General features: G+C 47.9%; 1 protein-coding gene across 1 annotated transcript in view; it reads left to right on the top strand.

Annotated features, from left to right (window-relative positions):
• Positions 1 to 23,666, top strand: part of LARP1 (La ribonucleoprotein domain family member 1) — a 91,068-nt gene that overhangs the window by 53,134 nt on the left and 14,268 nt on the right. The window contains 9 exon segments of the mRNA XM_015565661.1: positions 15,935 to 15,996; positions 16,276 to 16,341; positions 17,249 to 17,423; positions 18,289 to 18,417; positions 18,494 to 18,700; positions 18,800 to 18,962; positions 19,804 to 19,948; positions 22,494 to 22,668; positions 22,789 to 22,958. Coding sequence (XP_015421147.1) covers positions 15,935 to 15,996; positions 16,276 to 16,341; positions 17,249 to 17,423; positions 18,289 to 18,417; positions 18,494 to 18,700; positions 18,800 to 18,962; positions 19,804 to 19,948; positions 22,494 to 22,668; positions 22,789 to 22,958 — 1,292 coding nt within the window.

A 23,666-nucleotide genomic window follows, 5' to 3' on the forward strand; every position in this document is an offset into this window, starting at 1 on the left:
GGAATCTCTGCCCCTGGTGGCCCAGCCTGGAGGTCCCAGCTCTGGTCTTTTGACCACGCTGAGTGGGTATGAGCCAGGCCCTTGCAGCCTGTTGGAAAGAGCCATGCTGACCTTGTGGTTTCTCGGGCATGGCCTCCAGGCCAATGTGAGGGGTTAGGAGGGTGGCTCTGGGTTACCAAAGCAGGGTGGGAAACACTATTGTGTGTGGGGCCTTTTAACTTCTTGCAAAGGGGAAATCTTTTCAACTTACTAAACACCAATTCATTGTAGAAGATGTCCAAATATGTTTCAGCAAAGGAAACAAATTTCTATAATCTGTCCCACCAACTACCATTAATACTGTGAAGCAACCATATCATCCTTTTAGACCAGTGCTGCATAATAGAAATACAGTGCAAGCCACATATATAATCTTAAATTTTTTGGTAGCCATATTTTAAAAAGTAAAGGCAGGTGAAATCCATTTATATATAACCCAAGATACTATTTCAACATATAATAAATAAAAAAATACTAGTGAAATCCTATATAATAAAAGGCTACTATGCAAATTGTCCCCACTGGTGAGTTCAACTGACTGGGAGTTAGACGTGTACTGACCACCAGGGGGCGGCGCGGAACATGCGGGTGTTGGTGATGCAGAGCTGGCAGTGGGCGGCAGTGGAGGCACTGCCGGCCCCAATGGGTCCCGATGAGAGCTGGACTGTGCTGGGATGGTGGAGCAGGTGAGCGGGCAGCCAAGGCAGTGCGAGTGGGGGCCTCAATGGCCCCACCAGTTGCCCCACAGAGGGTGATTGGAGGTGGCGGCAGGGGGCAGGGCCTGCGAGTGGGCAGCGCCAGGCCAAGGTGGGTGTGAGCAAGGGCCCCTATCGCCCTGCCGGTTGCCCTACAGATAGGCCCTGATCACCAGCCAGGCCTAGGGACCCTATACATGCAGAAATTTTGTGCACCAGGACTCCTGTATTTATATTCTTTGTAACAAGTCTTTAAAATCTAGTGTCTTTTAAACTTAAAGCACTTCTCAGTTCTGACTAGCCACATTACAAGTGCTCAGTATCCACATGTGCTAGTGACTACTGTATTAGCACATTTCTAGAACGTGCGTGTGTGCATACACACACATGTATATGTACACACATATTTTATAAATATGGGATCATACTTTGTGAGCTATATATTTTTTTCCCTGCTTAGAAACATGCTGCCCAGCCAGAATGGCTCGGTTGGTTGAACGTAGACTCATAACCAAAAGGTTACTGGTTCAATTCCCAGTCAGGGCACATAACCTGGATTGCGGGTTTAATCCCTGATTGGGAAACATAAGGAAAGCGACCAACCAATGTTTCTTCTCTCCTTTCCTCTCTCTACATAAGCATGTCCTCAGGTGAGGAAACACAGGCTTCCAAAGGCACTTATCTTGTAACCCTTAAAGCAGCCTTGGGGGAAAAAGTAGTGCTTTCCTAAGAAAGATTAAGGAGCTGGCCAGTGCTACTTTACTAGGAGTGCAGGCATGCACACTCCAGCTCTGCTGCCTGTGAGGACTCTGCTCCTTCACTCCCTCTTGCAGGCTCTTACTGATCTGAGACCACTGAGCCCAGTCCAGAATTCACGTGTCCCGGGTGCCCATGCCCTCACATACACCACTTTGCTGAGGGAAGCAGGCTCACCTTGGGAAAGCTCCTGACAGAGGCTGCCTCCTGGGGTGCAGTGTTTAAAACAAGCACTCCTCTCCTGATGCCCAGCTCAGTGCCCTTCCCATCACATTCAGCTGCCTTCCAAGAGCTTACTCTTGGGTTTGCAAGTAGCCCAGGTACAAAGAAGAAACCAGTGGAGGTGGGCAAAGGCCTCCACATGGGTTTGTCCTGGGTTGCACCTAAGTCCACCAGACGTTCCGGTAGAGGCTTGCCAGCAGTGGGGAAAAGACCAGCTGGACCAGCATGGCTGCAGAAAGGGACATGGGTTGGCCTGGGTGAGGTTGGGACTAAAAATCTCTAAATGATAGTTTGTCCAACGGTCCTGCCCCCTGGTGCATGGACACATGCACTTTACACCAGGGCACTTTTGTGGCAAGAACCTCATTCCTTAGCAGGTCTGAGATTTGTGGGAGCCTGGCTTCACCACCCCACCCTCCACCCAAATCTGTGCCTTAGTTTTTCAGCCTGTAAAATAGAGTTACCTTCTAGGTATCACTAGCTTGCTGCTGCCTACCCCTTACCCCTTCATATAAGGGCTGAGGATGAACAGCAGACCTTGAATTAGCCTTCAGGTACTGAGGGCCCGCTCACTAATGGTTGGGGTTTTGAAGACTGGTGGATCCGGGGAAGGTGGTCTTCCCTCCAGTCACTGCTGCACCCAGCAGAACAGTTTCCACACTCTGGGAGGGGCCTGCTCCCAGAACAAGAAGGTGACTTGGTTTTTGCACTTTTGCCCTGAGGTGGGACATTTGTCCCAGATGGTGGGGAGACCTGAGGATTCTCAGACACCATCCTTTGATTTTTTTTTTCCCCATGGGGTCTAATCTTATTCATCAAGCCCTTGGGTTGAAAGAGTTGGTACTACCTTTGGGATAACCCTCAGAACCTAAGTAGAGTTTACAAAAACACTTCTTTATTCATATCTCACTAGAGCCCTTGAGGTGGCTAGTAGTAGGCTCCCTTTTGTGGAGAAAGTTCTCCATAGGCTTATGGAGATTAAGGGAGCTGCCCAGAGTCAGAGTTAAAAACTGGCTGAGCCACTTCTCTCCCCACCTCCCCCTTTAAAGCATAACTAAGAAGAGAAAAAGAGTAAAAAGATAAGCACCAGTCTTTCTATTAGGTCGGATATTGCAAGGGAGGCACTTAGCATAGTGACAAATAATACTAAGGGCTCAGTAGTAGCTTCATAACTTTTCAAAAAGATATTTGACTCTGTTGGCCTTTCTCTTCAGGACACAGCAGTTTGTCCATTGCATGGGAGGCCCTCTTGCCGAGCATGGGAAAAGGGGTATGAGGAGAACATTGGCAGCTTGGGAATGCCAGGCTGCAAAAGTTCCCCATTGGCTGCAGCTTGACGTGTAGCTGCTCTAGGATATTCTCTGACATTCCAGGCCTTCTGGACCCTCCTGACTTGAATCATCACTGGCATTTCCCCTTTGAGGTAGCAGCTCCTGAGATCCACCAGAATCCAAAGGAGCTTTGGAAGCCATCTGGTTGCTTCTCATTTTATAGGAAACTGAGATAGTCTCTTAGCCAAAGTCTCCCAAGTGGCATCAAGGGGATTGTGATGCCCATGCTAGGTCTCACTTCATTCCACCTTGTTCCTGCCAGGAGAAAGAAACAGGAGCCCCTTTGAGTGGCAGTGCTGCAGGCATATAGACTAAAAGAGGACTTTGCCTGGCAGAACAAGCTCCAAGGCAGGGCAGACCCATTGTCGCTCCTGGTCCTCTAGACACAAGCCTTCAGCTCTCTTCCCTTTCCTCCCCCACTTCCCCGATCCACACTGGGCCAGCCATTGACACATCCTAAGAAGGCCTCTCCAAATGGAGGTGTTGCCAGGAAATGCTCTAAATTTCCTGAAAACCGGCCCACCCTTCCACTACTCTGCCTTACTGATGAGCTGGGAGAGATGGGGGCACTAAGCAGACATCCAGGACTAGGTACATAATAGGGGTGGAATGAGATATTGGCAACATCTATAAACTTGGGAAATAATAGCTAAGTATTGAGTGCTTACTAAGTGGGAGGCACTTTTTCAAGCACTTTAAATGATCCAGTCATTTAATTCTACAATCCATTAGTTTAGAAACATTCCTATTTACAGAAACCCAGGCCACCAAGGTAGAAGTAGCAGAGCCTGGACTGCAGGCACTGGCCCTTATTTAACCATTGCACCACTCAGCTGCTGGTTGTGTAGTTGAGTGATGCAGGCTGACCTTGGGAAAGTACGTTGTTTTCCTGACTTCCAGCCCAGTGCTCTTTCCACAGGGGCATTTGTTCCATAATTTTCACTTGTGCTTGCATCTTGTTCTTCTTGGGCCTTGCCATAATCCCTCTGGAAGACTCTGGACCTAAGGCTTACAGACCTTGCCTGAGATGAGGACAGATTGGGTCCTGGAGGGAAGGTTAGCACTGAACCTACCACCACCCATGTCAGCTTTCACATCAGGTACTAGTGTCATGACTGGAACCTTGGCAATCTTACCTACTCTATGTATCCACAGTACACATGTGGGTTAAATAGTTGAGATGATGAGCATTTTCAGTCATTGCCAAACTGGGAATATAAATATGTTTGTAGCTGCATCCTTTCTGCCCACAGCTGATAGTGCTCATTGATCCCAGGCAGTCAAGATTAACCAGTCACAGGTGAACCCTCAGAGAATAGGGACTGCCTTGTTCTCCATCACTTCACCAGTGGCTAGCACACAGACCCCTCAATAACCAAGTTTGCCCATGACCGTCAACTTTCATGATAGGTTGACAGGAGCACAGGGCTGGGATCTCAGAAAGCAAGTTCATACTTTGGGGACAAGTCAGGAAACTCGCAGTTCTACACTCTGTAATATGGGGAGGACAACATCCACCCTTCCTAACTCAAACTTTTTTTTTTTTTTGTGAGACTTAGGTGCCATGTTAGGTGAGGAAGTACCTTATGAGCTGATTTGCCATGGTCATCAAGGGTACAGAAAGGTAATTTACCTAGATGGATGGTTTATGCTCTTGTTCAGCCCTTCCCTTGTGTGTGCCCCCTCCCCACAAGGCAGGGCCTATACAAAACCCCTCTTTTCCATCTCCTGTTCCCCTTTCCTGCCTGCCCTTTGTCCTACATATAGCTGTGTACTTCCTTTATCCTCTCCTTTCTGATCGGCTGGAGGAAGCACAGTTCTCCTAGGCTTGGTGCCAGCCAGAGCCCTGGCCTTTGGGTTGCAGGTGGCCCTAGCATTATCTTTGAAACTAGAGACCCAGCGAACGAAATTTGTCCACTGGGGTGGGAGGAGGGGTGTCCCTCAGCCCCACCTGTGCCCTCTTGCAGTCTAGGAGCCCTCAGGGGATGTCTGACTGACAGCTTAGGCAGGGAGCAGGTCTAAGCCAGCAGTTGGACATCTTTAGTGCTGCTGTTGTGGGGGTGGGAGAGGCTCCCACCACTACCGCTGTGCTCGCCAGCCATGAGCCAGCTCAGGGCTTCTGGCTGAGCAATGCTCCCCCTGTTGGAGTGCACTGACCATCAGAGGGCAGGCACCCAGGACCCAGGCTTCCCAGCTTCGGCCAGAATGATGTTGGTCTAATTGGCATATTATGCTTTTATTATTATAGATATTCAGTGCTTTGATTCCTGCCTCTACTTGCCCTTTTTCCCCTGTGCTGAGTGGTGTTATCCCCAGCTGGCAGGTGAGCTGATGGGCTCAGAGAAGTGGATTCTGGTGCCAGTGGCTACTCTGTAGGGAATGTAGGCTTGAGCTGGAGCCCCTTGGGGACCTAAAGAACCTAGTGTTTGTCTACTGCAGAGCTGAGAGGTCTAGGGTAGTCTGGGATTTCATTTTGTGCCCTTGTCTAGTCATGTAGCCTCTGAGTCTCCTCTAGAATTGGAATAGCCTTTGTAAAGATTAAAAAACCTAATGCACAAAAGCCCACAGCAGGAGGCCTGACAAATGCTTAGTAAGTGTAGCTATTCTTTTTTTTTTTTAAGGGGAGAATGATGATTTTTATTTTTTTAAATATATTTTATTGATTTATTTATTTATTTTTTTTTTTTTACAGAAAGGAAGGGAGAGGGAGAGAGAGTTAGAAACATCCATGAGAGAGAAACATTGATCAGCTGCCTCCTGCACACTCCCTACTGGGGATGTGCCCGCAACCAAGGTACATGCCCTTGACCAGATTCGAACCTGGGACCCTTGAGTCCGTGGACTGACGCTCTATCCACTGAGCCAAACCGGTTAGGGCAAGTGTAACTATTCTTATTTAAGGGACCCAGACATCAGAGCACTGGTGAGCAAAAAGGCCTAGGGGTAAGAGTAGAGGCTCTTTGGCTGTAAGGATGAGGCAGGCAGACAGTCTCTTCAGAGCCTTCATTCTTCTCCCTCTGGTATTGCCATAGTTTGGAGCTTGAAACTAAACCCTGAGCCCATCCCAGACCTATCCTTTGTGACCTCATAGCTATCAAGACACTCAGCTAGTGGCTTCTTGACCTGACCAGCATTGGTTCCTGATGCTGGAGATTGGACTAGGGGTAAATGGAAGGGATGTGCTCCTCATGCATTCTTCCTGGCTGCTCTTTGTGTGTGTGATGGAAGCACTCCTGCTCTTGTGGGCCTGGAAATTCCTGCCTGTAAGCAGGGGGACTGGAGACCAGGGTCCTTCCTGGTGGTCTCACTCATTGTCAGCTCAGTTCTCAAACATCAATTGGCATCAGCATTGCACAGGAATCTTGTTAAAGCCGCGGATAATCTAACTCTGCCCCTCTCCCCAACCTGATTTCTGGAGCGTGGGGGAAGACAGGAATCTGCATTTTAACCAAGGCTGCCCCTCCCCTCATAGCCCCCTACTCCTACCCCAGGTGTCCTTAGATTGCAGAAGTATGGTATTGCAAGCCTGCAGCTCATCAATCTGTGTTTTCACAGCTGTGAAGTGAGGAGCTTTGTTTTATATCAACTTCTGCACAGGAACTCTAGCCGAGTGGGAGATGAAGTGGCCAAGGGGCTTGGGCTCTGCCACTCATTTCTCTTTTCAAGAAACTATTAAATATTTAATACAAAAGAACATAGTGTAAAGAAAAAGATTAAAATGAGAATCTATGCACCCACTATCAGAGTAAGAAGTGCAGCCTAGGAAGCTGGCTTCATCTGAAGTTGTGGTTCGAGTGATCAATGAGCATGAGATGACAGGTACCCTCTGCCCTGACCACAGGCCTCTGAATGAAGACACCCTGATGGGACTTTCTGCCCAGCTCCCACTGCAAGGGCTGTAGGTTCTGCGCCAGGACTGGCATCCCTATTTGAGACTCCTACTTACCACCCCACTGTCAGGGAGCATGGGGCAATGGCCCTTCTTTGCTATAGTAGCCAGATTTAGCAAATGATACAGGATGCATAAACTGAATAATAATATAAGGTATCCCAAATATTTCATGGGACATAACTTATTTTTAATAAGTTATTGCTGTTTGTCTGAAATTTATAATTGGATGTCCCTAGTTATTTGCTATGATCGTAGTTCTCCTTATATTTATTTTTAGCATCAGGTTCAAGTGTTGCCTCAAAGGAGACAAAAAGAATACTATCATACATTTATGCTAGTTCTGTGTTTAACTAGGATTTAATGTAAGCTGCTTAAATCTATGATTGTTCATAGAGCAAGAAACGGTTAGCGAGAGTACCCCACTGCCACACATTGGATAGATGGCTAGTCAGGCCTACTTACACGGGGTCTTCCAGAGAGCTGCGGTCCGGCCTTCCCTGGAGAAGTCTGAAGAAGTCAAGTTGGGGGTGAAAGTGGGGCCTGCTCCCCAGATAGACTTCACCCAGAACACTCCTCCTTTTCTGTCATGTATTCCAATTCCATGTGAGAAGTCAGGTGTTTTTTTTAAATATATATTTGTTATTTTTTTAAATCTTTTTTAAAATTTATTTTTTATTTTTATTTTTTTTAAAAACTTTTATTTCAGAGAAGGAGAAAGAGATGGAAACATCAGTGATGAGGGAGAATTTTTGATAGGCTGCCTCCTGCACGCCCCCTACTGGGAATCGAACCCAGGACTCTTCCTTCCACAGGCCAATTATCTACCGAACCAAACCACCTAGGGTGAGAAGTCAATTTTCTTAAAAACAGAGGGACAGCCTGGCTAGTGTGGCTAAGAGGTTGACCTATGAACCAGGAGGTCACATGCCAGGGTTGTGGGCTTGAGCCCCTATAGGGGTTGCACAGGAGTTCTGGGAAGTAGAGGTCATACAACACAGCACAAGGACTACCTGATCAGTGATTCTCTCTCATCATTGATGTTCTTTTTTCTCCCTCTTCCTTACTCTCTGAAACCAGTAAATATTTACTGTGGGCCTGCTATGCACAGGCTGCAGTCCTGGATTCCAGGGGCCAGTGGGCAGGTAGAAAAGATCCCTACCCTATGGAATTCCCAGTCATTCTCAGCGAGGGATGGTACAAGCTGGTCAAGTTCAGGGTTGGGGGCAGGCTGTACCTGGGTTTCTAACGCCAGCTCTGCTACTTGCTAGCCTGGTGACCTTGAGCAAGGCAGATAGCCTATCTTCTGAGCCTCAGTTTTCTCACCTGTAATCTGGGAATCATCGTCACACCTACCTCCTTGAGTTGTGGTGGAAAAATAACTGAGCTACTGCATGTAAAGAGCTTTGGCACCTTGCTGGGACCTAGTATGGGCTCAGTAATTGATTAGTGGGTTAGGATACATACAAATGCAACTATTTTGGGATGGTGAGTGCTCTGAAGACCCCAAATTATGGGCTGAATTGGAACTTGATTTAGAGTTGCTAGGAGGGCAGCACTTACATTGAACAGTCAGGGAGGACCTCCTTGGAAGGTTTACCCTGCGATCTGTGAATAATGTCACAAGGAATGTATATATACTGTGTGACCTTGGGCAAGTCCCTTCCCTCAGTTTCATTTTCTTAGCTAGAATAATAGTGGGTTTTATTTTAGGGCATTTTAGTGAAATGACACATAGAAAGCAACTTAGGCCAGTTTTTGATATATTCACTCAGTAAAAGGTGGTTATTATTACTCTTCTAAACAGAACCAAAGGTGCTGTTTGGAAAGTCTGGGGTAGGGAGCTGGCACTTGGAGGCCAGGGACTTCACTGGCTGCTGATACATTTCAGCTGTGGTGACAGCATTTGGATAGGACTTTAGGGACTGGTACCAGCAGTGAGGTGATCACAGCCATCTGAGGGCAGCAGGGTCTATGTCTGCAGGGAGAGAGTGGACACCAGGCTGCTTGGATCACCAGGGGCTAAAGATAGTTGACTAGAGCTGGTCCTGGGCCTAGCTGTGCGGTATCATGTGACTTGAGCCCTGCCCCTCCTCCCAAGTCTAGAGGCATCGGCTCTGCAGTCCTGGGCTGGCTGCCGGTCCTTTGAGTGGAGCCTCAAGATGGTCTGACCTTCTGAAGGTTTCTCTCCCTCTCTCTGTCCATCCCTCCCCACAAGAGCACCCTTCAGCCCCCTCCTGTGTTTCATCTGCAGGTCTGGGGGGAATTTGTGGAGGGAGGGCTGGGCAGAGAGAGGCCTCGGAGGACTGGTGGCAACAGCAACTGCAGCGGGAGAACTGGTGCTCAAGGTGAGGAGGGTTAACCCGACATTCCTTTTGCTCTGTAGTAGAATGTTCCTGCGTAGGGTCAGTGGGGATGGGATGAAAGGCCTGTGGTCTCCGAGCTCCTCCTTTGTGACTCCACCCCATTCCCAGGCTGGATGACAGCTGAGAATACACCTGGCTTTTCAGATTCTGCCCTAGGCTGTCTGTATTGGAGCAAAAGGGTGAGGGCTGTAACCCAGACTTCCTTTCCTTGCCTACCTCAACCTCCCCTTGATGGTTCTCCACTGCCTTCCACAATCCGGGTCTGGACTGCAGCTCAGGCAGAGGGTGGAGGCACAATCCATGTCAGGTGAGCTGGAAGCAATGCCCCTTTCCTCCCATGGCTCCTGGGGTGCCAGAAGAAGGGACTTCAGCTGGGTATGCTCGGTGACAGTGTCCCTTGTCCTCTCTGGGTAGGGGAGAAGAGGATTGTCAGGTTGCTAGCATTCAGTCCTGAGTGTCACTTGCCCTGTTCTGTGACGTTAGGTTTCTCTGCACTGGGCCTTGGTTTTCCCCAGTGTGTAGAATGATACCTCTGCAGCCTGCCATTGAGTGCCTGTCCTGTTCGCCACTCTGAGGAGGTAACTTGGACCCTTCTCTCTGTTAAGAGCACAGGTTTTACAGTCAGACTGTTTGGCTTCAAATCCTGTTCTACTGCTTGCTGGCTGTGATCTTGGCAAAAGAACCCTGACACCATGTGCCTTGGTTTCCTTGTTTGTAAAATGAGACCAATTAGAAGAACTAACTCAATGTTAGAACAGGGCATGGCATCTGGTAAGTGGTCAGTACATATTATCTGCACTTGTTAATGTTATCACAACCACAGCTTGTTGCTAGCATCTCTTCTGCTTTGGTGAGAAGTCTCAGTGGTTGAGATCTTGCCTTCTCTCTCCTCATACCTCTAGACGTAATACCACCTTTTGTTCTGTTGAGGAAGGTGAGGCTTCGGGAGGGGGTGGTAGATAGTATCCCCGGGTGATAGAATTGATGAATGGGGCCTGGTTCTAGCATTGCCTAGGATACTTCAGCCTGGGCAGGGCTCTCTGCTGAAAGAATTGGCACTTGGAACCAAAGCCCTTGTTCTTCTCTGGTATGAGATGGTGTAGCTTAGAAGAGTGTGTGAACTTGCCATTCTTTAAACAACTACATATCAGCTGTGTTGCCAGGCCCTGAGCTAGACACTGGGATTACTGCTGGGAAAGCAGCCTAGTTCCTGCCTTCAAGGATCGCATGGTGGGGGCAGCGTGGGGTTAGGTCTGTAACCAAGCAGTGAACACTTAAAGAAAAGCTGTGAGAGCACCTAGCAAGGGCTCTGAGGTCTCCCTCCAAGGAGGTGGACCGAATGGCCAGGGATAGGGCAGCAGGTGAGTGAGTGTGAACTCAAGCAAAGCCTAACAAATTACCTGCTCCCCAACGTATAAGCTTTTTGTTTTTGCAATCAGGGTAAACTCCGCCTTTTCAGATGCCAATCTCCAGGAGATTGGTGCCAGCCCCAAAATAAACCTTTGGCCTTCTGTTCCCCTGGCAGTAAGGCCTGAAATCTAGTAGTCCTCTCGGGCCACCACTCTCAGTCCTACATGCTTTCTCCTTAGCCCAGACCTGTCTCACCTTTCACCCACACTTGGTCCCTCATTTTCAGTTCCAGCTTCTCCCTCTTGGCAATTCTTACCACAATCTGATTGATGAGTTTGACTCTCCTGTGTACTTCTCTCCCTAAAAACCTTCACTAATTTCCCCTTGATTGACCAACTTCTTGCAAAAGGTCAGCTTTAAGGATCTTTCTGGAACGAGGCAGTGTAGGAGACATTTTGTCTTTCTGTCTGGCTTTGTAACAGGTGTTAATGGGTAGCCCCGTTGTAGACTTAAAGAGAGTATTTGAGGCTCTCTATTCCTCTTCTGTGCTGAGTAAAAAATTGAGTGACTATATTTCAACTGAAACGGAACTGTAGGCCTTCCCTCTGCTCTTCCTTCCTCTCTAGCATGGCAGAGGTTTCTGCCAAAGCCTCCCTGGGGACTTGTGGTACTTTCCCCTTATTTCTTCCCTCTTTCCTGGGGAAATCTGCCCTGGAGTCCAGCCTGTGTCTGGAGGGCAGTATCTGGGAGAAGAGCCAGGTTTGGGAGGGGGCTCATTTGTAATGTGAATCAGTGAATTGAGCCAAGAGTTTTTTCACACATGCTCTGATTCTTTTCATGTTGATTATTTTATGGTTTCTTTACTGATGAGGATAGGGATGGCTTGAAAATATTAAACTTCCTTTGTGCATTTAAATTTTAATTAGCATTTACATTTGACCCTTGAACAACACAGGTTTGAACTGCATGGGTCTACTTATACATGGGTTTGTTTTTTTTCCAATAAATACCTGTACTGTTTTGACCTGCAGATGCAGAGGGCCAACTATATGCATTGATCTATGCCATCTATAATAATGAAAGTGTGATATGCTAATTAGACAGGTCATCCTTCCGGATGACCCTCCAGACAAAGCCAGGGCTGCGAGGGAAGCCTGGGTCCTGGGTGCCAGAGGGAAGCCGGTGCCAGCAGCCGGGGGAAGGAAGGCCTACTCTTGCACTAATTTTGTGCATCAGGCCTCTAGTTTTATATAAGGGACTTGAGCAGCCATGGATTTTATCTGTGGGTGGTGCGGGGTCGGGGTGTAGGTCCTAGAACCAATCCCCTGTGGACACTAGGGACGACTAAGTTTTGGGGAAGTCAGAAGTCACGTGGATTTTCTACTTCACAGGGGTTGTTTAAGAGTCAGCTGTATTTTTAGCATTTGCTGTGTGCTGGGCACTCTTACTGTGCTCTGCTCATTTAACTGTCACAGTGGCCCTATGGGATAATGAAGACTCCAGTTGTACAGAAGAGGAAACTGGAGTTGCAAGGGGCAGAGTATGCAGGGATTCTGACCCAAGTGCATCACATAACAAAGTCTGTGTGCTAAAGGACTGCCTGTCCTACTTTCCTGATCAGTTTTTGAATAATGGGGTGTCACAGATTTGAAAGTTGAGGTGTAGAAAAGCAGAATCTCAGTGGTTCGTGGTCAGCTACCCCACTTTGCTGGGAAGCAGCCCTCTGCTCCCACCACCTCACTCATTAACCCCTCTCTGCCCAGCCATATCTCCCACCTACCCTCTCGTTTCCTGTCATCCTGCATTAGCTTCAGTGGTTAGCTCCTCTCTTTTCACCACTCTCAATAATATTAGGTAAAAATAGTGACTTGGCCATGAAGATACAGGATTGTCAAAAGTATGCTGGTGCCACCCCCGCCCCCAACTCCCCCTCCTCGGCCCCCGCACATGGAAGTTTTGGTGTGCTGCATCGAATACACAGACTATGTGAGGATTAGGAAGCCCTTGGACCCCCTGGAACTAGAGCAGTGGTCGGCAAACTCATTAGTCAACAGAGCCAAATATCAACAATACTTCAAAATAGACTCACCCAGGTCGAAAACCGACTTCTGCGCATGGGCCACGAAATTTCAGTTGCACTGTACGCATGCCCACAAGTGGTATTTTGTGCAAGAACCACACTCAAGGGGCCAAAGAGCTGCATGTGGCTCGCGAGCCGCAGTTTGCCGACCACGGAACTAGAGTCGTGCTGGCTCCTGGCTGATAAGGGCCTATGGGACAGAAAGCAGCTTTTGTCCCTTTTTGCAACAGCATGGATGGAACTGGAGAGCATTATGCTAAGTGAAATAAGCCAGTCAGAGAAAGATAAATACCACATGATCTCACTCATTTGTGGATTATAGAGAACAACATAGACTGATGAAAAGGGACAGACCCAAAGACTGAGAAACAGAAAGCAGCTTTTGTCCTTTTCCAGGTATTCATTAGCTCCTGACTTCCTTAGTCAAGGAGGAAGACACTCTGATGGCCTCTGTCTTCAACTTCCTCCCCATGTAGAATGGAGTCCTCATGTAAGGCCCACCTCACCACACTTCTCCCTCGCTAACTGAGAACCTCTCCCTACCCTCAGTAACCCTTTTTGCCAGGGAATACCAGGGTAGTGCCCTAACATTGCACCAGGAAGGTTTGGGATCCTTTCTCCCACCAGTGGACACACAGGATTTCTGGTGAATTGAAGGAGCACTGGACAAAGGGGGTTGACGTCGAGTTGAGACTTCATCTCCCATCCTGGCTCTTCCTGGGGAAGCCTCTTTCCTTTTGGGGACCCCAGTTCCCTATCTGCATTAGAAACAGAGGGCATTAGAACTATGGTCCTTTCTGCTGCTCAAACATTTTACAACTGTTTTTTAGGCAGGCACAGGGAGGTGACTTTAGTGTTTCCTGAGCACTGACTGGGTCAGTACAACTGTGCAAGTTTCAGAATTCAGAGGTGGGAGGGAGGGGCTGGTGCCTGTGCAGAGAATTGGTTTTCAGATTCCAGGCCCCATTGGGGACGCATGTGTGTTTGCCTGATAAAGGTAGGTAGGCGGCTGGGAGGGGACTCTGAAAGGGATGTGTCATTGAAGTCAGTAAGCCTAGTCTTTTTTCCCTCTTCCCACAGGGCTGGACAACAGCTCATTTGAGCCTTTCTGGGTTTCCCTAGGCCCCACAGGATTAGTGTTTAAAGGCAGGAGTAGTTCTCTCTCCATAGTGTGCTTTTTTTGGTCTCTTATGGAACTTAGTTCTTCCTTGGGGCAGGGCAGCTTGAGACCCTAGTTCGGAGCAGTACAAGACCAGGCCACTATGGGTTTTGGGACAGAAGGACATTAGCTAGGGATGGAGCATTTTCAGCAATCTTCACACAAGACAAATTGAAGAATATTCCGTGTATGCCCACACTAGCCACATTCCCTTGGTCAGCTTGGGATTGGTGAGGGAGTAGGGAATCAGTGGGGTTTTTCAGTGGCAGAAGGGCTCTCCCCTTAACTGGAGACTGAACTTTCACTACTTTACCATGTCCCTTTGTGATCTTGGTGAACAAAATATCAGGCAGGGTGATCATAGGACCTGACTGCCCAATTTTGAAAGCGTTTTTATTAGAAGAAACGGACAGTGACCTGAAAAACTTTGCCTTGCCTTTTCCCAGAAAGTCTTCAAGAATAACGCATCCACTGAACCTGATTCCCTCTTCCAACTTGTTAATGAACCTGATGTTGCAAGCCCTTGTTTTTCCTCCTGGTAGCATGCAAGGGGTATTGGGGCCAGGAGGAGGGATTACCACCATGGCTCAGGTGTAATGATCCTGTAATGAAATGGCTGCCTCTGCCAGGGTCCTGGTTCGCAACAGCATAGTCACGGCACTGGATGGTATTAGGCTTCTCTGGATCAACCCATGATTAGTAAGGAAATCAGTGTGGAGTAAGGAGCTTTCTGGGCCTAAGAGTTCCACCCTATAGGCACTGAGATTTCTGGCTCTCTACTCCCAGCACTGGGGCAGAGGGATGCTGTGGGCCTGGGTTTCACGGCTTCATGTCTCAGAGGTGTGTGGGGTGTCTTGAGGGGCCAGTGGCTCTGGTATGGAGTAGAAGCCAAGAATGCAGTGACTTCACAGTTAGAGTCAGGGAAGCACTCTCTCTACTAATTAAGGGAACATAGGTCTGAACAAGGAGTAGAACATTCCTTTTGAGACTGGCCTTGCAAATTTCTTTGCTCAGAGACTGGGGGCAGTTCTTGCCCTGGCATGGCTAGCCAACAGTGGAGACAGAGTGATAGGAGAGAAGTGGGTGAGTAGAGTCCCGTGGGTCTGTCTGGGGGAGGAAGGGTTTAGAAACCCTTCAGAACTGCGTTGAGAAAACAAGTGTAGGAGTAGAAGGGACCAGGGCCACTTCCTTAACATACACACACACACTTTATTTTTAAAAGCTCATGTCTGTCTTTTTTGAAACTGCTGGAGAATGCCAAACAAAAATAAATGACTAAGCATACTACTTAACTCTAACTACTTATGTCCTTCCAGAGTTTCTGTTATGTATGTGTGCATGTGCACATTTTTTGTTTTACCAAAATAGGATTGTAACTCTTCTCATTTATCATTTATTCCTTCATATCAGTAGAAATCATTGTCTTCCTAATGCCTATAAAAGTTGTTAAACTTTAATTGAGCCAGTTTACTAGCGGTTTGCAGTTATAAACAGCACTGTGGAGGACATCTTTGTACATAACTCTAAACACTTGTCTAATTTGAAATATTAGGATAAATTCCTAAAGGTAGAACGATAAGTCAAATGGGGTCTCACTTTTTCTTTGGGAACTTGGAAGGCAGACAGAATTTTTCCTGAATGGCTAACTCTCCTATTTGGCTAGAGCTCATTGAGGACCGAGTTCTGGCCCTGGTATGTGAGGGCTGAGAAAGAGGTCCCTGGACTTCTTGATTGCCCAGTTAGGATTTTTATCTCGCCTTCTCGCACACAGATTTCTAGAATGTTAAGAGGTATAGGGCTGTGAGACCCTTCCCACTTCAAGAGTCAAGTTCCTGAGGTCTTGGCTGCTGATTGTCCTTATGAGCTCACTTTCTATGATTTCTTCAGAAAGGCTGGTAAAATTGTTAGAGTATGCGTCTTTTAACTCTCTAGCATGTCTTCCTCCTTTGGGAGCCTACAGGTTGCTTGGTGGAGTGGGAGTGAGAAGCTGGTGGTGGCCCTCTCTCATAGGCTCTGCATAACCATTTCTCCCTTCTGGTTCCCACAGAACACTCTGCTCCGGCAAAGGTGGTGAGGGCAGCAGTTCCTAAACAACGCAAAGGCAGCAAGGTAAGGAGCAGGAGTAGGCAGCCCAAGGAGACTTCCTGAGGTGGGGGGTGGGGCGCCGGGGTGGCCTCTACCCTGTTCTAGTTGAGTGCTTCTGAGCTGCCAGGTAGTTCAGGATTCTCTCTAAATCGCAGGGGAACCCTTTCTGGGCCTCCAGTGTTGAAGGTCCTAGTGGAAAGACTTATTTGGCCTCTGATCTCTGGATGGAGCTGTGTCTTGGGCAAGAGGTTGAAATGGCAGAGGCAGGGTCATCCCAGAGCCTTCATAAAATGTGCCTTGCAGGTTGGTGACTTTGGAGATGCAATCAACTGGCCCACACCTGGAGAGATAGCCCACAAGAGTGTGCAGGTGAGTCTGAGGAAAGGGATGGGTAGGATGGAGCTCTGTCTATGTTTACATATTTTGGCTTTTCAAACTCTCAGAGCTTCAGGTCTTACCTTAAGAGGAATGGTTGGTATAATTTGGGCAGCACTGAGCTATCCAAGAGTCATCATTTAAGCCCTGGCTGTGTATTATGGACTGCCAACTGCTGTCTATTCATCATTTCAACTAACCCTCACAGTGACTCCAAAGTAGGTACTTTAATCATTCCCATGTTCTAAATGAGACCATTAAGGCTGGGAGAGGTTAATTGGTACCCTTTGATGGCCAAGCGTGGATTGGAAGTGAGGTGTGTTGCATTATTCCAGAACCTGTGTTCTCCATCACACTTGGGTTGCCAGAGTGGTTGGACTTTGACCGGGTATTCACCTCTAGGGGAGCTTTATAGCTCTCTTTAGTCTCAGCAGAGGAGGGGCTCCTGGTCAGTCCTCTCCTTCCCTGGCTTTCATTCTAGGCTGACGGTCTAGGTCCCTCCCTGATGGTGGCCGCTGGCCTTCAGTTTGCAGACAGGGTTAGTATTAACAGGCCGAGGGCCAGCATTTCCTCCATCCCACAAACTACCTGGATGTGGTCCTGTTGCAGGGAGTAAATAAACATTTGGCTTCTGTGAGTCCCAGCCTTTTTGTCCTAGAGATTCTCTTTCGCTTAGACTTGAAGAAGCCAGAGAGACAGGTTGTCTCCCACCTCCTGCCTGTTTGACCACGCTTCCCAATAAAAGCATCAGGCGTGAAAACAGGACCTTTAGAATGCATCCAGCCCAACCTGCCATCGCATGCTCCAGCTACTTCTGCCCTGTCTTTCTAGTGATGGGGTTCCCTTCCGTCCATCCTAAGAGACTCACCACACCTCCCGGTTACTTTATTTCCTGCTGTAGCCACAGTCCCACAAGTCTCAGCCTGCTCGTAAGCTGCCACCCAAAAAGGACATGAAGGAACAGGAGAAAGGAGAAGGGAGCGATAGTAAGGAGAGCCCCAAAACCAAATCGGATGAATCGGGGGAGGAGAAGAATGGGGATGAGGACTGCCAGCGAGGGGGTCAGAAGAAGAAAGGTGAGTGACTTGGATTGGGGCTTGGGAGAAGGTGGCAGGGCAGCACTTTGAAGTGGCAGCGGAATTTCAGGGGCCCAAGGAGTCCTTAGGAGCCTGGCTGGTATAGGCTTCTGGGCCAGCAGTCTTCACTTCAGTCAACGGTCCAACAGATCCTTCTTTTATTAAACAAGCATTTGGTAAGCCCTCTTCTGAGCAGTGGGGCTCTAGCAGTGCACAAGACAGGTGAGGCCTCTGCCTCAGTATTCCTTGTGTGTCTTAGTGTGTTGCTGTCCCGTGAAAGATTTGCTTTGCTCTGGATGAAACTAAAGTTAGGGCATAAGTTCGGCTGCTCTAATAGAGATTCAAAGTAACAATGATTAAACAAGATGAAAGTTTCTTTCACCTGACACCTCAGGGTAAGTAGGCCAGGCCCAGAATGGCAACTCCAATTCCTTTTTATCTTGCTGTGGTGTGTTGGCAGTTCTCATCCAGGACAGTTCGCTATTACCCTCTCCAGCTAGCAGGAAGGGGAACGGGAAAAGTGTCTCCCTTTTAGGGACTCAGCCTGGAATTGACTACTTTTACTGAGCTCTCCTAGCCAGAACTTTGGCACAAGTGTAAAGGAAGCCTGGAAAGTGCAGTCTTGATTCTGGGCAACCATGTGTCTGGCTCCAGAAGGGGGTTTCTTGAACCATGGAGAAATCGATGTTGAGAGTCACCCAGGAGTGTCCATCAAAGGGAGGTCCAGCATGGGAAAGGAATTTGCCCAAGGTCACCAGATTGTGATTCAGGCCTGAAGCCCTGGACAGGGGAAGAAAGTTGGGGGTAAGGATAGCTGGGAGAGACCTCCACCAAGCCCTTCTCCTGTGCCTGTGCCATCTTCCAGGGAACAAACACAAGTGGGTCCCATTGCAAATAGACATGAAGCCTGAAGTGTCGAGAGAGAAACTGGTCTCGCGCCCTGCTCGCCCACCAGAGCCACGACACACACCTGCCAATCGTGGGGAGATCAAAGGTATGTGAGCTTACTATGGAGGGCCTGGTCTTGGTGGTCACCTTCAGGCCTGACCCAAAGCCCTCTCTCTTTACAGGGTCTGAGCCTGCCACCTACGTGCCTGTGCCTGTGGCCCCCCCCACCTCAGCCTGGCAACCAGAGACCAAACCGGAGCCTGCCTGGCCCGACCAGGATGAGACATCGAGTGTGAAGAGTGATGGGGCTGGTGGGGCACGGGCTTCCTTCCGCGGCCGTGGACGGGGGCGTGGTCGTGGCCGCGGACGTGGCCGGGGTGGCGTTCGAAGTACGTGAGGCCCCTTTGGGCTCCGGGATGTCCCAGGGAGTGCGGCAGGGGCGGTTGGCTAGGATTGCCTATCCCTTATGGCACCAATTTTCCCTGTAGCCCATTTTGACTACCAGTTCAGCTACCGAAAGTTTGATGGTGCAGAGGGTCCTCGAACCCCAAAGTATATGAACAACATCACCTACTACTTTGACAATGTCAGCAGCACTGAGCTGTACAGTGTGGACCAGGAGCTGCTCAAGGACTACATCAAGCGCCAGATGTGAGTGGATGGAGCCTTCTTTGTGGAGAGATGAGATGGGGAGGGTTTGGGGGCTGCCTGAGTTTGGCAGCTGGGCAGAGTAGGACTGGACAGGCCCTTCCTTCCGTTGCTGCCCTGGCTGGAGCTAAGAAAGATAACTTTCATCTCTTAAGCTAATTGTTCATAAAGTTACTGTTTAGTACAGGAGTGGTACCATATTTACCTTAAGAAAATTACAAATGGCCACTAACAAAATAGAGAAATATTGAGACTACTTTCTCTATCCTTTTGTAATGGCTGTACTGCCGGAATGCTAGCAAACACTTATTAGGTCCTCACTATCGGTGAGGCTAAGTGCTTGACAGGCATTCTCTTATTTAAACCTGCAATTGTCAACTTAATTCCTCTGCGCTGGTTTTATCCCCATTTTATAGATGAGCAAACAGTCCCAGTACCTTGCCCAGTGTCTCAGTTAAGTATGTGACAAGACACATAGTTGAATCCATTTCTGTCTGATTTTAAAACCTTTGCTCCTGGCCACTGCAGTGTATTGTCTCTCAGTTTAGTGAGGGAGCCATACAAGGAAATAGATCATGGCACATAGAATGTAATAGGTATTTCAGGAGCAGAGAAGAAGGGAGTTTGCCAGGCATGCAAAGGAACTAAAGGACAGAAGGAATGGTTTGACGGAAGGTTAGGGAGCCAGGAGAGGATAACATTTCTTTCAGTTCGTAAGACCGTTGTATGTACACTAGGGTCCCAGAGGGAAGTCGGGCTGCATGAGGTCGCTGGGTGTGCAGCAGGACAGGAAAGGCATATTTGTCAACAATGCAGCAATCATTCCTGTTCTCCCTCCACCTAGTGAATACTACTTCAGCGTGGACAATTTAGAGCGTGACTTCTTCCTGCGACGGAAAATGGATGCTGACGGTTTCCTTCCCATCACTCTTATTGCTTCCTTCCATCGAGTTCAGGCCCTTACCACTGACATTTCACTCATCTTTGCGGTATGTCTTCTGGGGCTAAGGTGTGTGTGTGGGAGGGGGGCGAGGGGTGGAGGTAGTCCTGACTTGCAAAGCTGATGTTTTGGACAAGGCAGGAAACCTTGGACGAACCCCCATTTGATTACTTCTGCTAAAGTTCTAAGGCTTACCCAGCTTCTCTCCTTGCCTCTGCCTTCCCTCCGTCCCCCTTTTATTATGGGAATTTTCTAACGGGTTCAAAAGTGTACGATGGTATGATGAACCCACATCACCCAGCCTCAGCGATTTGCAACTCATGGCCAGTCTTACTCCCTCAACCCCTCAATTTGTTTCCTCTCCCAGATTACTTTGAAGAAAGTATTAGGTAACATGACATTTCATCCATGTTTCAGTACCTGCCTCTAAAAGATAAAGACCACGGTATCATCCCATGTAAAAGCATTAAAATTCCTTAACTGATCAAATACTTGGCCAGTTGCAAATCTGCTCCACTAGATAAAAAAAATTTCTTGCTTTAGTTGGCATTGTTCAATGGTTAGAACGTCAGCTCAAGCACAAAGGGTCTCGGGTGTGATTGCTGGTTAAGAGCATGCACCTTGGTTGCAGATTCAATTACCCCCCCCCACCCCCACCACCACCACCACCCCGGGCTCTTGCAGGAGACGACCAATTGATGTATCTGTCTCAAATTTATGTTTCTCTTCCTCCCTCCCTCCCTCCTTTCCTCCCTTCCTCCCTCTCTTCCATTCTCTCTAAAAATCAATGGAAAAGATATCCTTGGGTGAGGATTAATTTTTTCCTTTTAGTAGTTTATGAGACCCATGTGTTCTCTTAAGTTTCCCCTCCCCCCTGTTTTTCCTTGTAATTTATTTGAATAAAATGGGTTGTATATCTTATAGGACACTGTAATCATTTAACGTGTTTTATACTCCAAATTTTTTGTAAATTGGTGATCTAGAGGCCTGATCGGATTCAGGTTTGGGTCGTCCTCCCTTGTCAATCGAGAATTTAAATGTAGAGATAATTTGATTTTCCCTCTTGTGATCATTAGAAGTTTCTAATGATCATCATTGCCTGCTATTTCACTGGGAATTTCAAAATGCTGGTAGTCAAGTTCTGTGGTCCATCTTCATTTGTTACCCTGTAGGTAACCTGTTTGAATCCTTCTATTAAAAAATAAGCACAGCCGAAACCGGTTTGGCTCAGTGGATAGAGCGTCGGCCTGCGGACTGAAAGGTCCCAGGTTCAATTCCGGTCAAGGGCATGTACCTAGGTTGCGGGCACATCCCCAGTAGGAGATGTGCAGGAGGCAGCTGATCTATGTTTCTCTCTCATCGATGTTTCTGACTCTCTATCCCTCTCCCTTCCTCTCTGTAAAAAATCAATAAAATACATTTAAAAAAAAAAATAAGCACATGCTTCCATATGTATTTGTCTCATTCCTCTTTCTCAGATGAGTGGTAACATCTAACACGTGTATTTCTCTACTTGTTTTATGTTTTTACTTACTATATCTAAGAGCATAGTGGTATGGAATTAAAAGAAAGATACTCCCCTATCCTTTTTATAGTTGGATATGTATCTTTTCATAGTTTTGCCAGTGTGTCTTTGGCATAAATTTCTAGAAGAATGGCTGTACGCAAGGGCAAATGCATATGTAATTTTGCTAGCTATTGCCTAATTCTCTTTCCAGGGATTGGGCCTTTCGCATTCTTATCAGCCATATGTGAGAGTGCCTCTTTCCCCAATCTCAGCAACAGAGGATGTTGTGACATGTTGAAATGTTTTCCTCGCCCATTTAAAAGATTTTTAAAAGAAAACTCTTTATAAGCATAACCAATGGACATAAGACACTGGGGGGCACACATATAAGCGTAGCCAATGGACACAAGGCACTGGGGGGTATGGGAGGCTAGGGGAAGGTCAAGAGGAGAAAAAAAGGAGACATATATAATACTATCTGTAATACTTTAAGCAATAAAACAATTTAAAAAATTAAAAAAAAACAAAACCTCTTCCCCTCTCTACTCTTGACCATTTTTCCTAGAGACAAACACCTGTAAAAGTTTACCTATGAATCCTAGAAAAATTTGTATTTGTATGTTTTTACTTAAGCACCGGTAGGATCTTTTGCTCAGTGGCCTAGACCTGTTTTTTGTGGCTCTTTCCACCTTAGCACATGTGAAGCTGTTTTTACTGAGTAGTGTTCCCTTGAGTGAATGAGCCATAATTTATTTAAATTGCCTATATGGTGGCAAGTCAGGAAGTTTCCAATTTTTCCTATTACACACAATGTTGCTATAAATGGCTTTTTATGTGTACCTTATACATATTGTCACCTGTTTGTGCAAGCATTTCTCTGGGGCAGATTACTGGATGTAGAATGGCAGCTGTGTTTTTCATGTTCATGCCTGCTACGAGTTTGACATCTCACTTGTCTACCAGGCATGGGAGATGGAGCCAGTGCTTTAATACACCTACCAGCACTGGACTCATACCTGAGCTCGTGGGGGCCCAGCCATCTATCCAAGTCTTTCCTCTGCATCCTCTCTCTTTTTCTCCCCTGCAGGCCCTAAAAGACAGCAAGGTGGTGGAGATTGTTGATGAGAAAGTCCGCAGGAGGGAGGAGCCCGAGAAATGGCCTCTTCCTGGTCCCCCAATAGTGGATTATTCCCAGACTGATTTCTCCCAGCTTCTCAACTGCCCTGAGTTTGTGCCCCGCCAGCACTACCAGAAGGAGACAGGTATGCACCCTTCGGGCATACGGGTGCCTCCCCTTACCCTTGTCCTCTGGCCAGCAGTCCTCAGGGCTGTCATCAGGAGGAGGACTGGAGGGATGAGGACCTTACCTTTCCACCCTTCAGAGTCGGCGCCTGGCTCTCCTCGTGCAGTCACCCCAGTGCCAACCAAAACGGAGGAGGTCAGCAACCTAAAGACACTGCCCAAGGGCCTGTCTGCCAGCCTGCCTGACCTAGATTCCGAGAACTGGATTGAAGTGAAGAAGAGGCCTCGGCCCTCCCCAGCACGGCCCAAGGTGGGTGAGGCCTGCCCTTCACCCTGGGTCCTCGGAGCCGGGTTGGAGTGCTTGGAGGGATATCACATGGGACTCTGAGCTCTAAAGGGCTGTCAGACAAGCTGGGGGCTCAAGGTATAATATGAGCTGTCACCAGTAACTGCAGGAGGTTGATGTGGCTGTTTCCATTGTCAGTGGTGACTGCCCTTCAGGATAATCCTAGCTGCATGTGTTCTGAGTAGCATTCTTTACCGGAGGAGATCATGCAGCTTCTGGCAGCAGTATTCCAAGTATCTTGATGCTTGCTGTTGGTTTTGCCCTGTCTAAATCCCTGGGGCTGCATTTTAAGTGCTTTTCCATGAATTTTTCCTCATTGCACCTGTATAAGCCCCCTAGGCCCTCAGAGGAGGGAAGGTTCATAGCCTGGATGTAGAGTTAGAGTCTATGGACTAGAACACAGGTCTCCTGTCATTGATGGCCAGTGACTTTGGGACTCTTGTTTAATATCTCAGGGCTGTAGTTTCCCTCCCACATCTTCACATGAAGGAGGGATTCGACTGCTGTAGAAATAGTAAAGCAATATGTGAATAGTACAAATTGAGTCCACTGTTAGAGAAGTGTTTCACTCTCAGACTGCAATTGCTGTTCCCCTTTCCAGGAACAGACTTTTGCTCCTTCTACCTCCCCATTCCCCTACCCTCTTGGGTTCATGGAACACCCTCGTGACTC

This window comes from Myotis davidii, unplaced genomic scaffold (assembly GCF_000327345.1).
Source record: "Myotis davidii unplaced genomic scaffold, ASM32734v1 scaffold18, whole genome shotgun sequence".
In the NCBI taxonomy this organism is placed as follows: Eukaryota; Metazoa; Chordata; class Mammalia; order Chiroptera; family Vespertilionidae; genus Myotis; species Myotis davidii.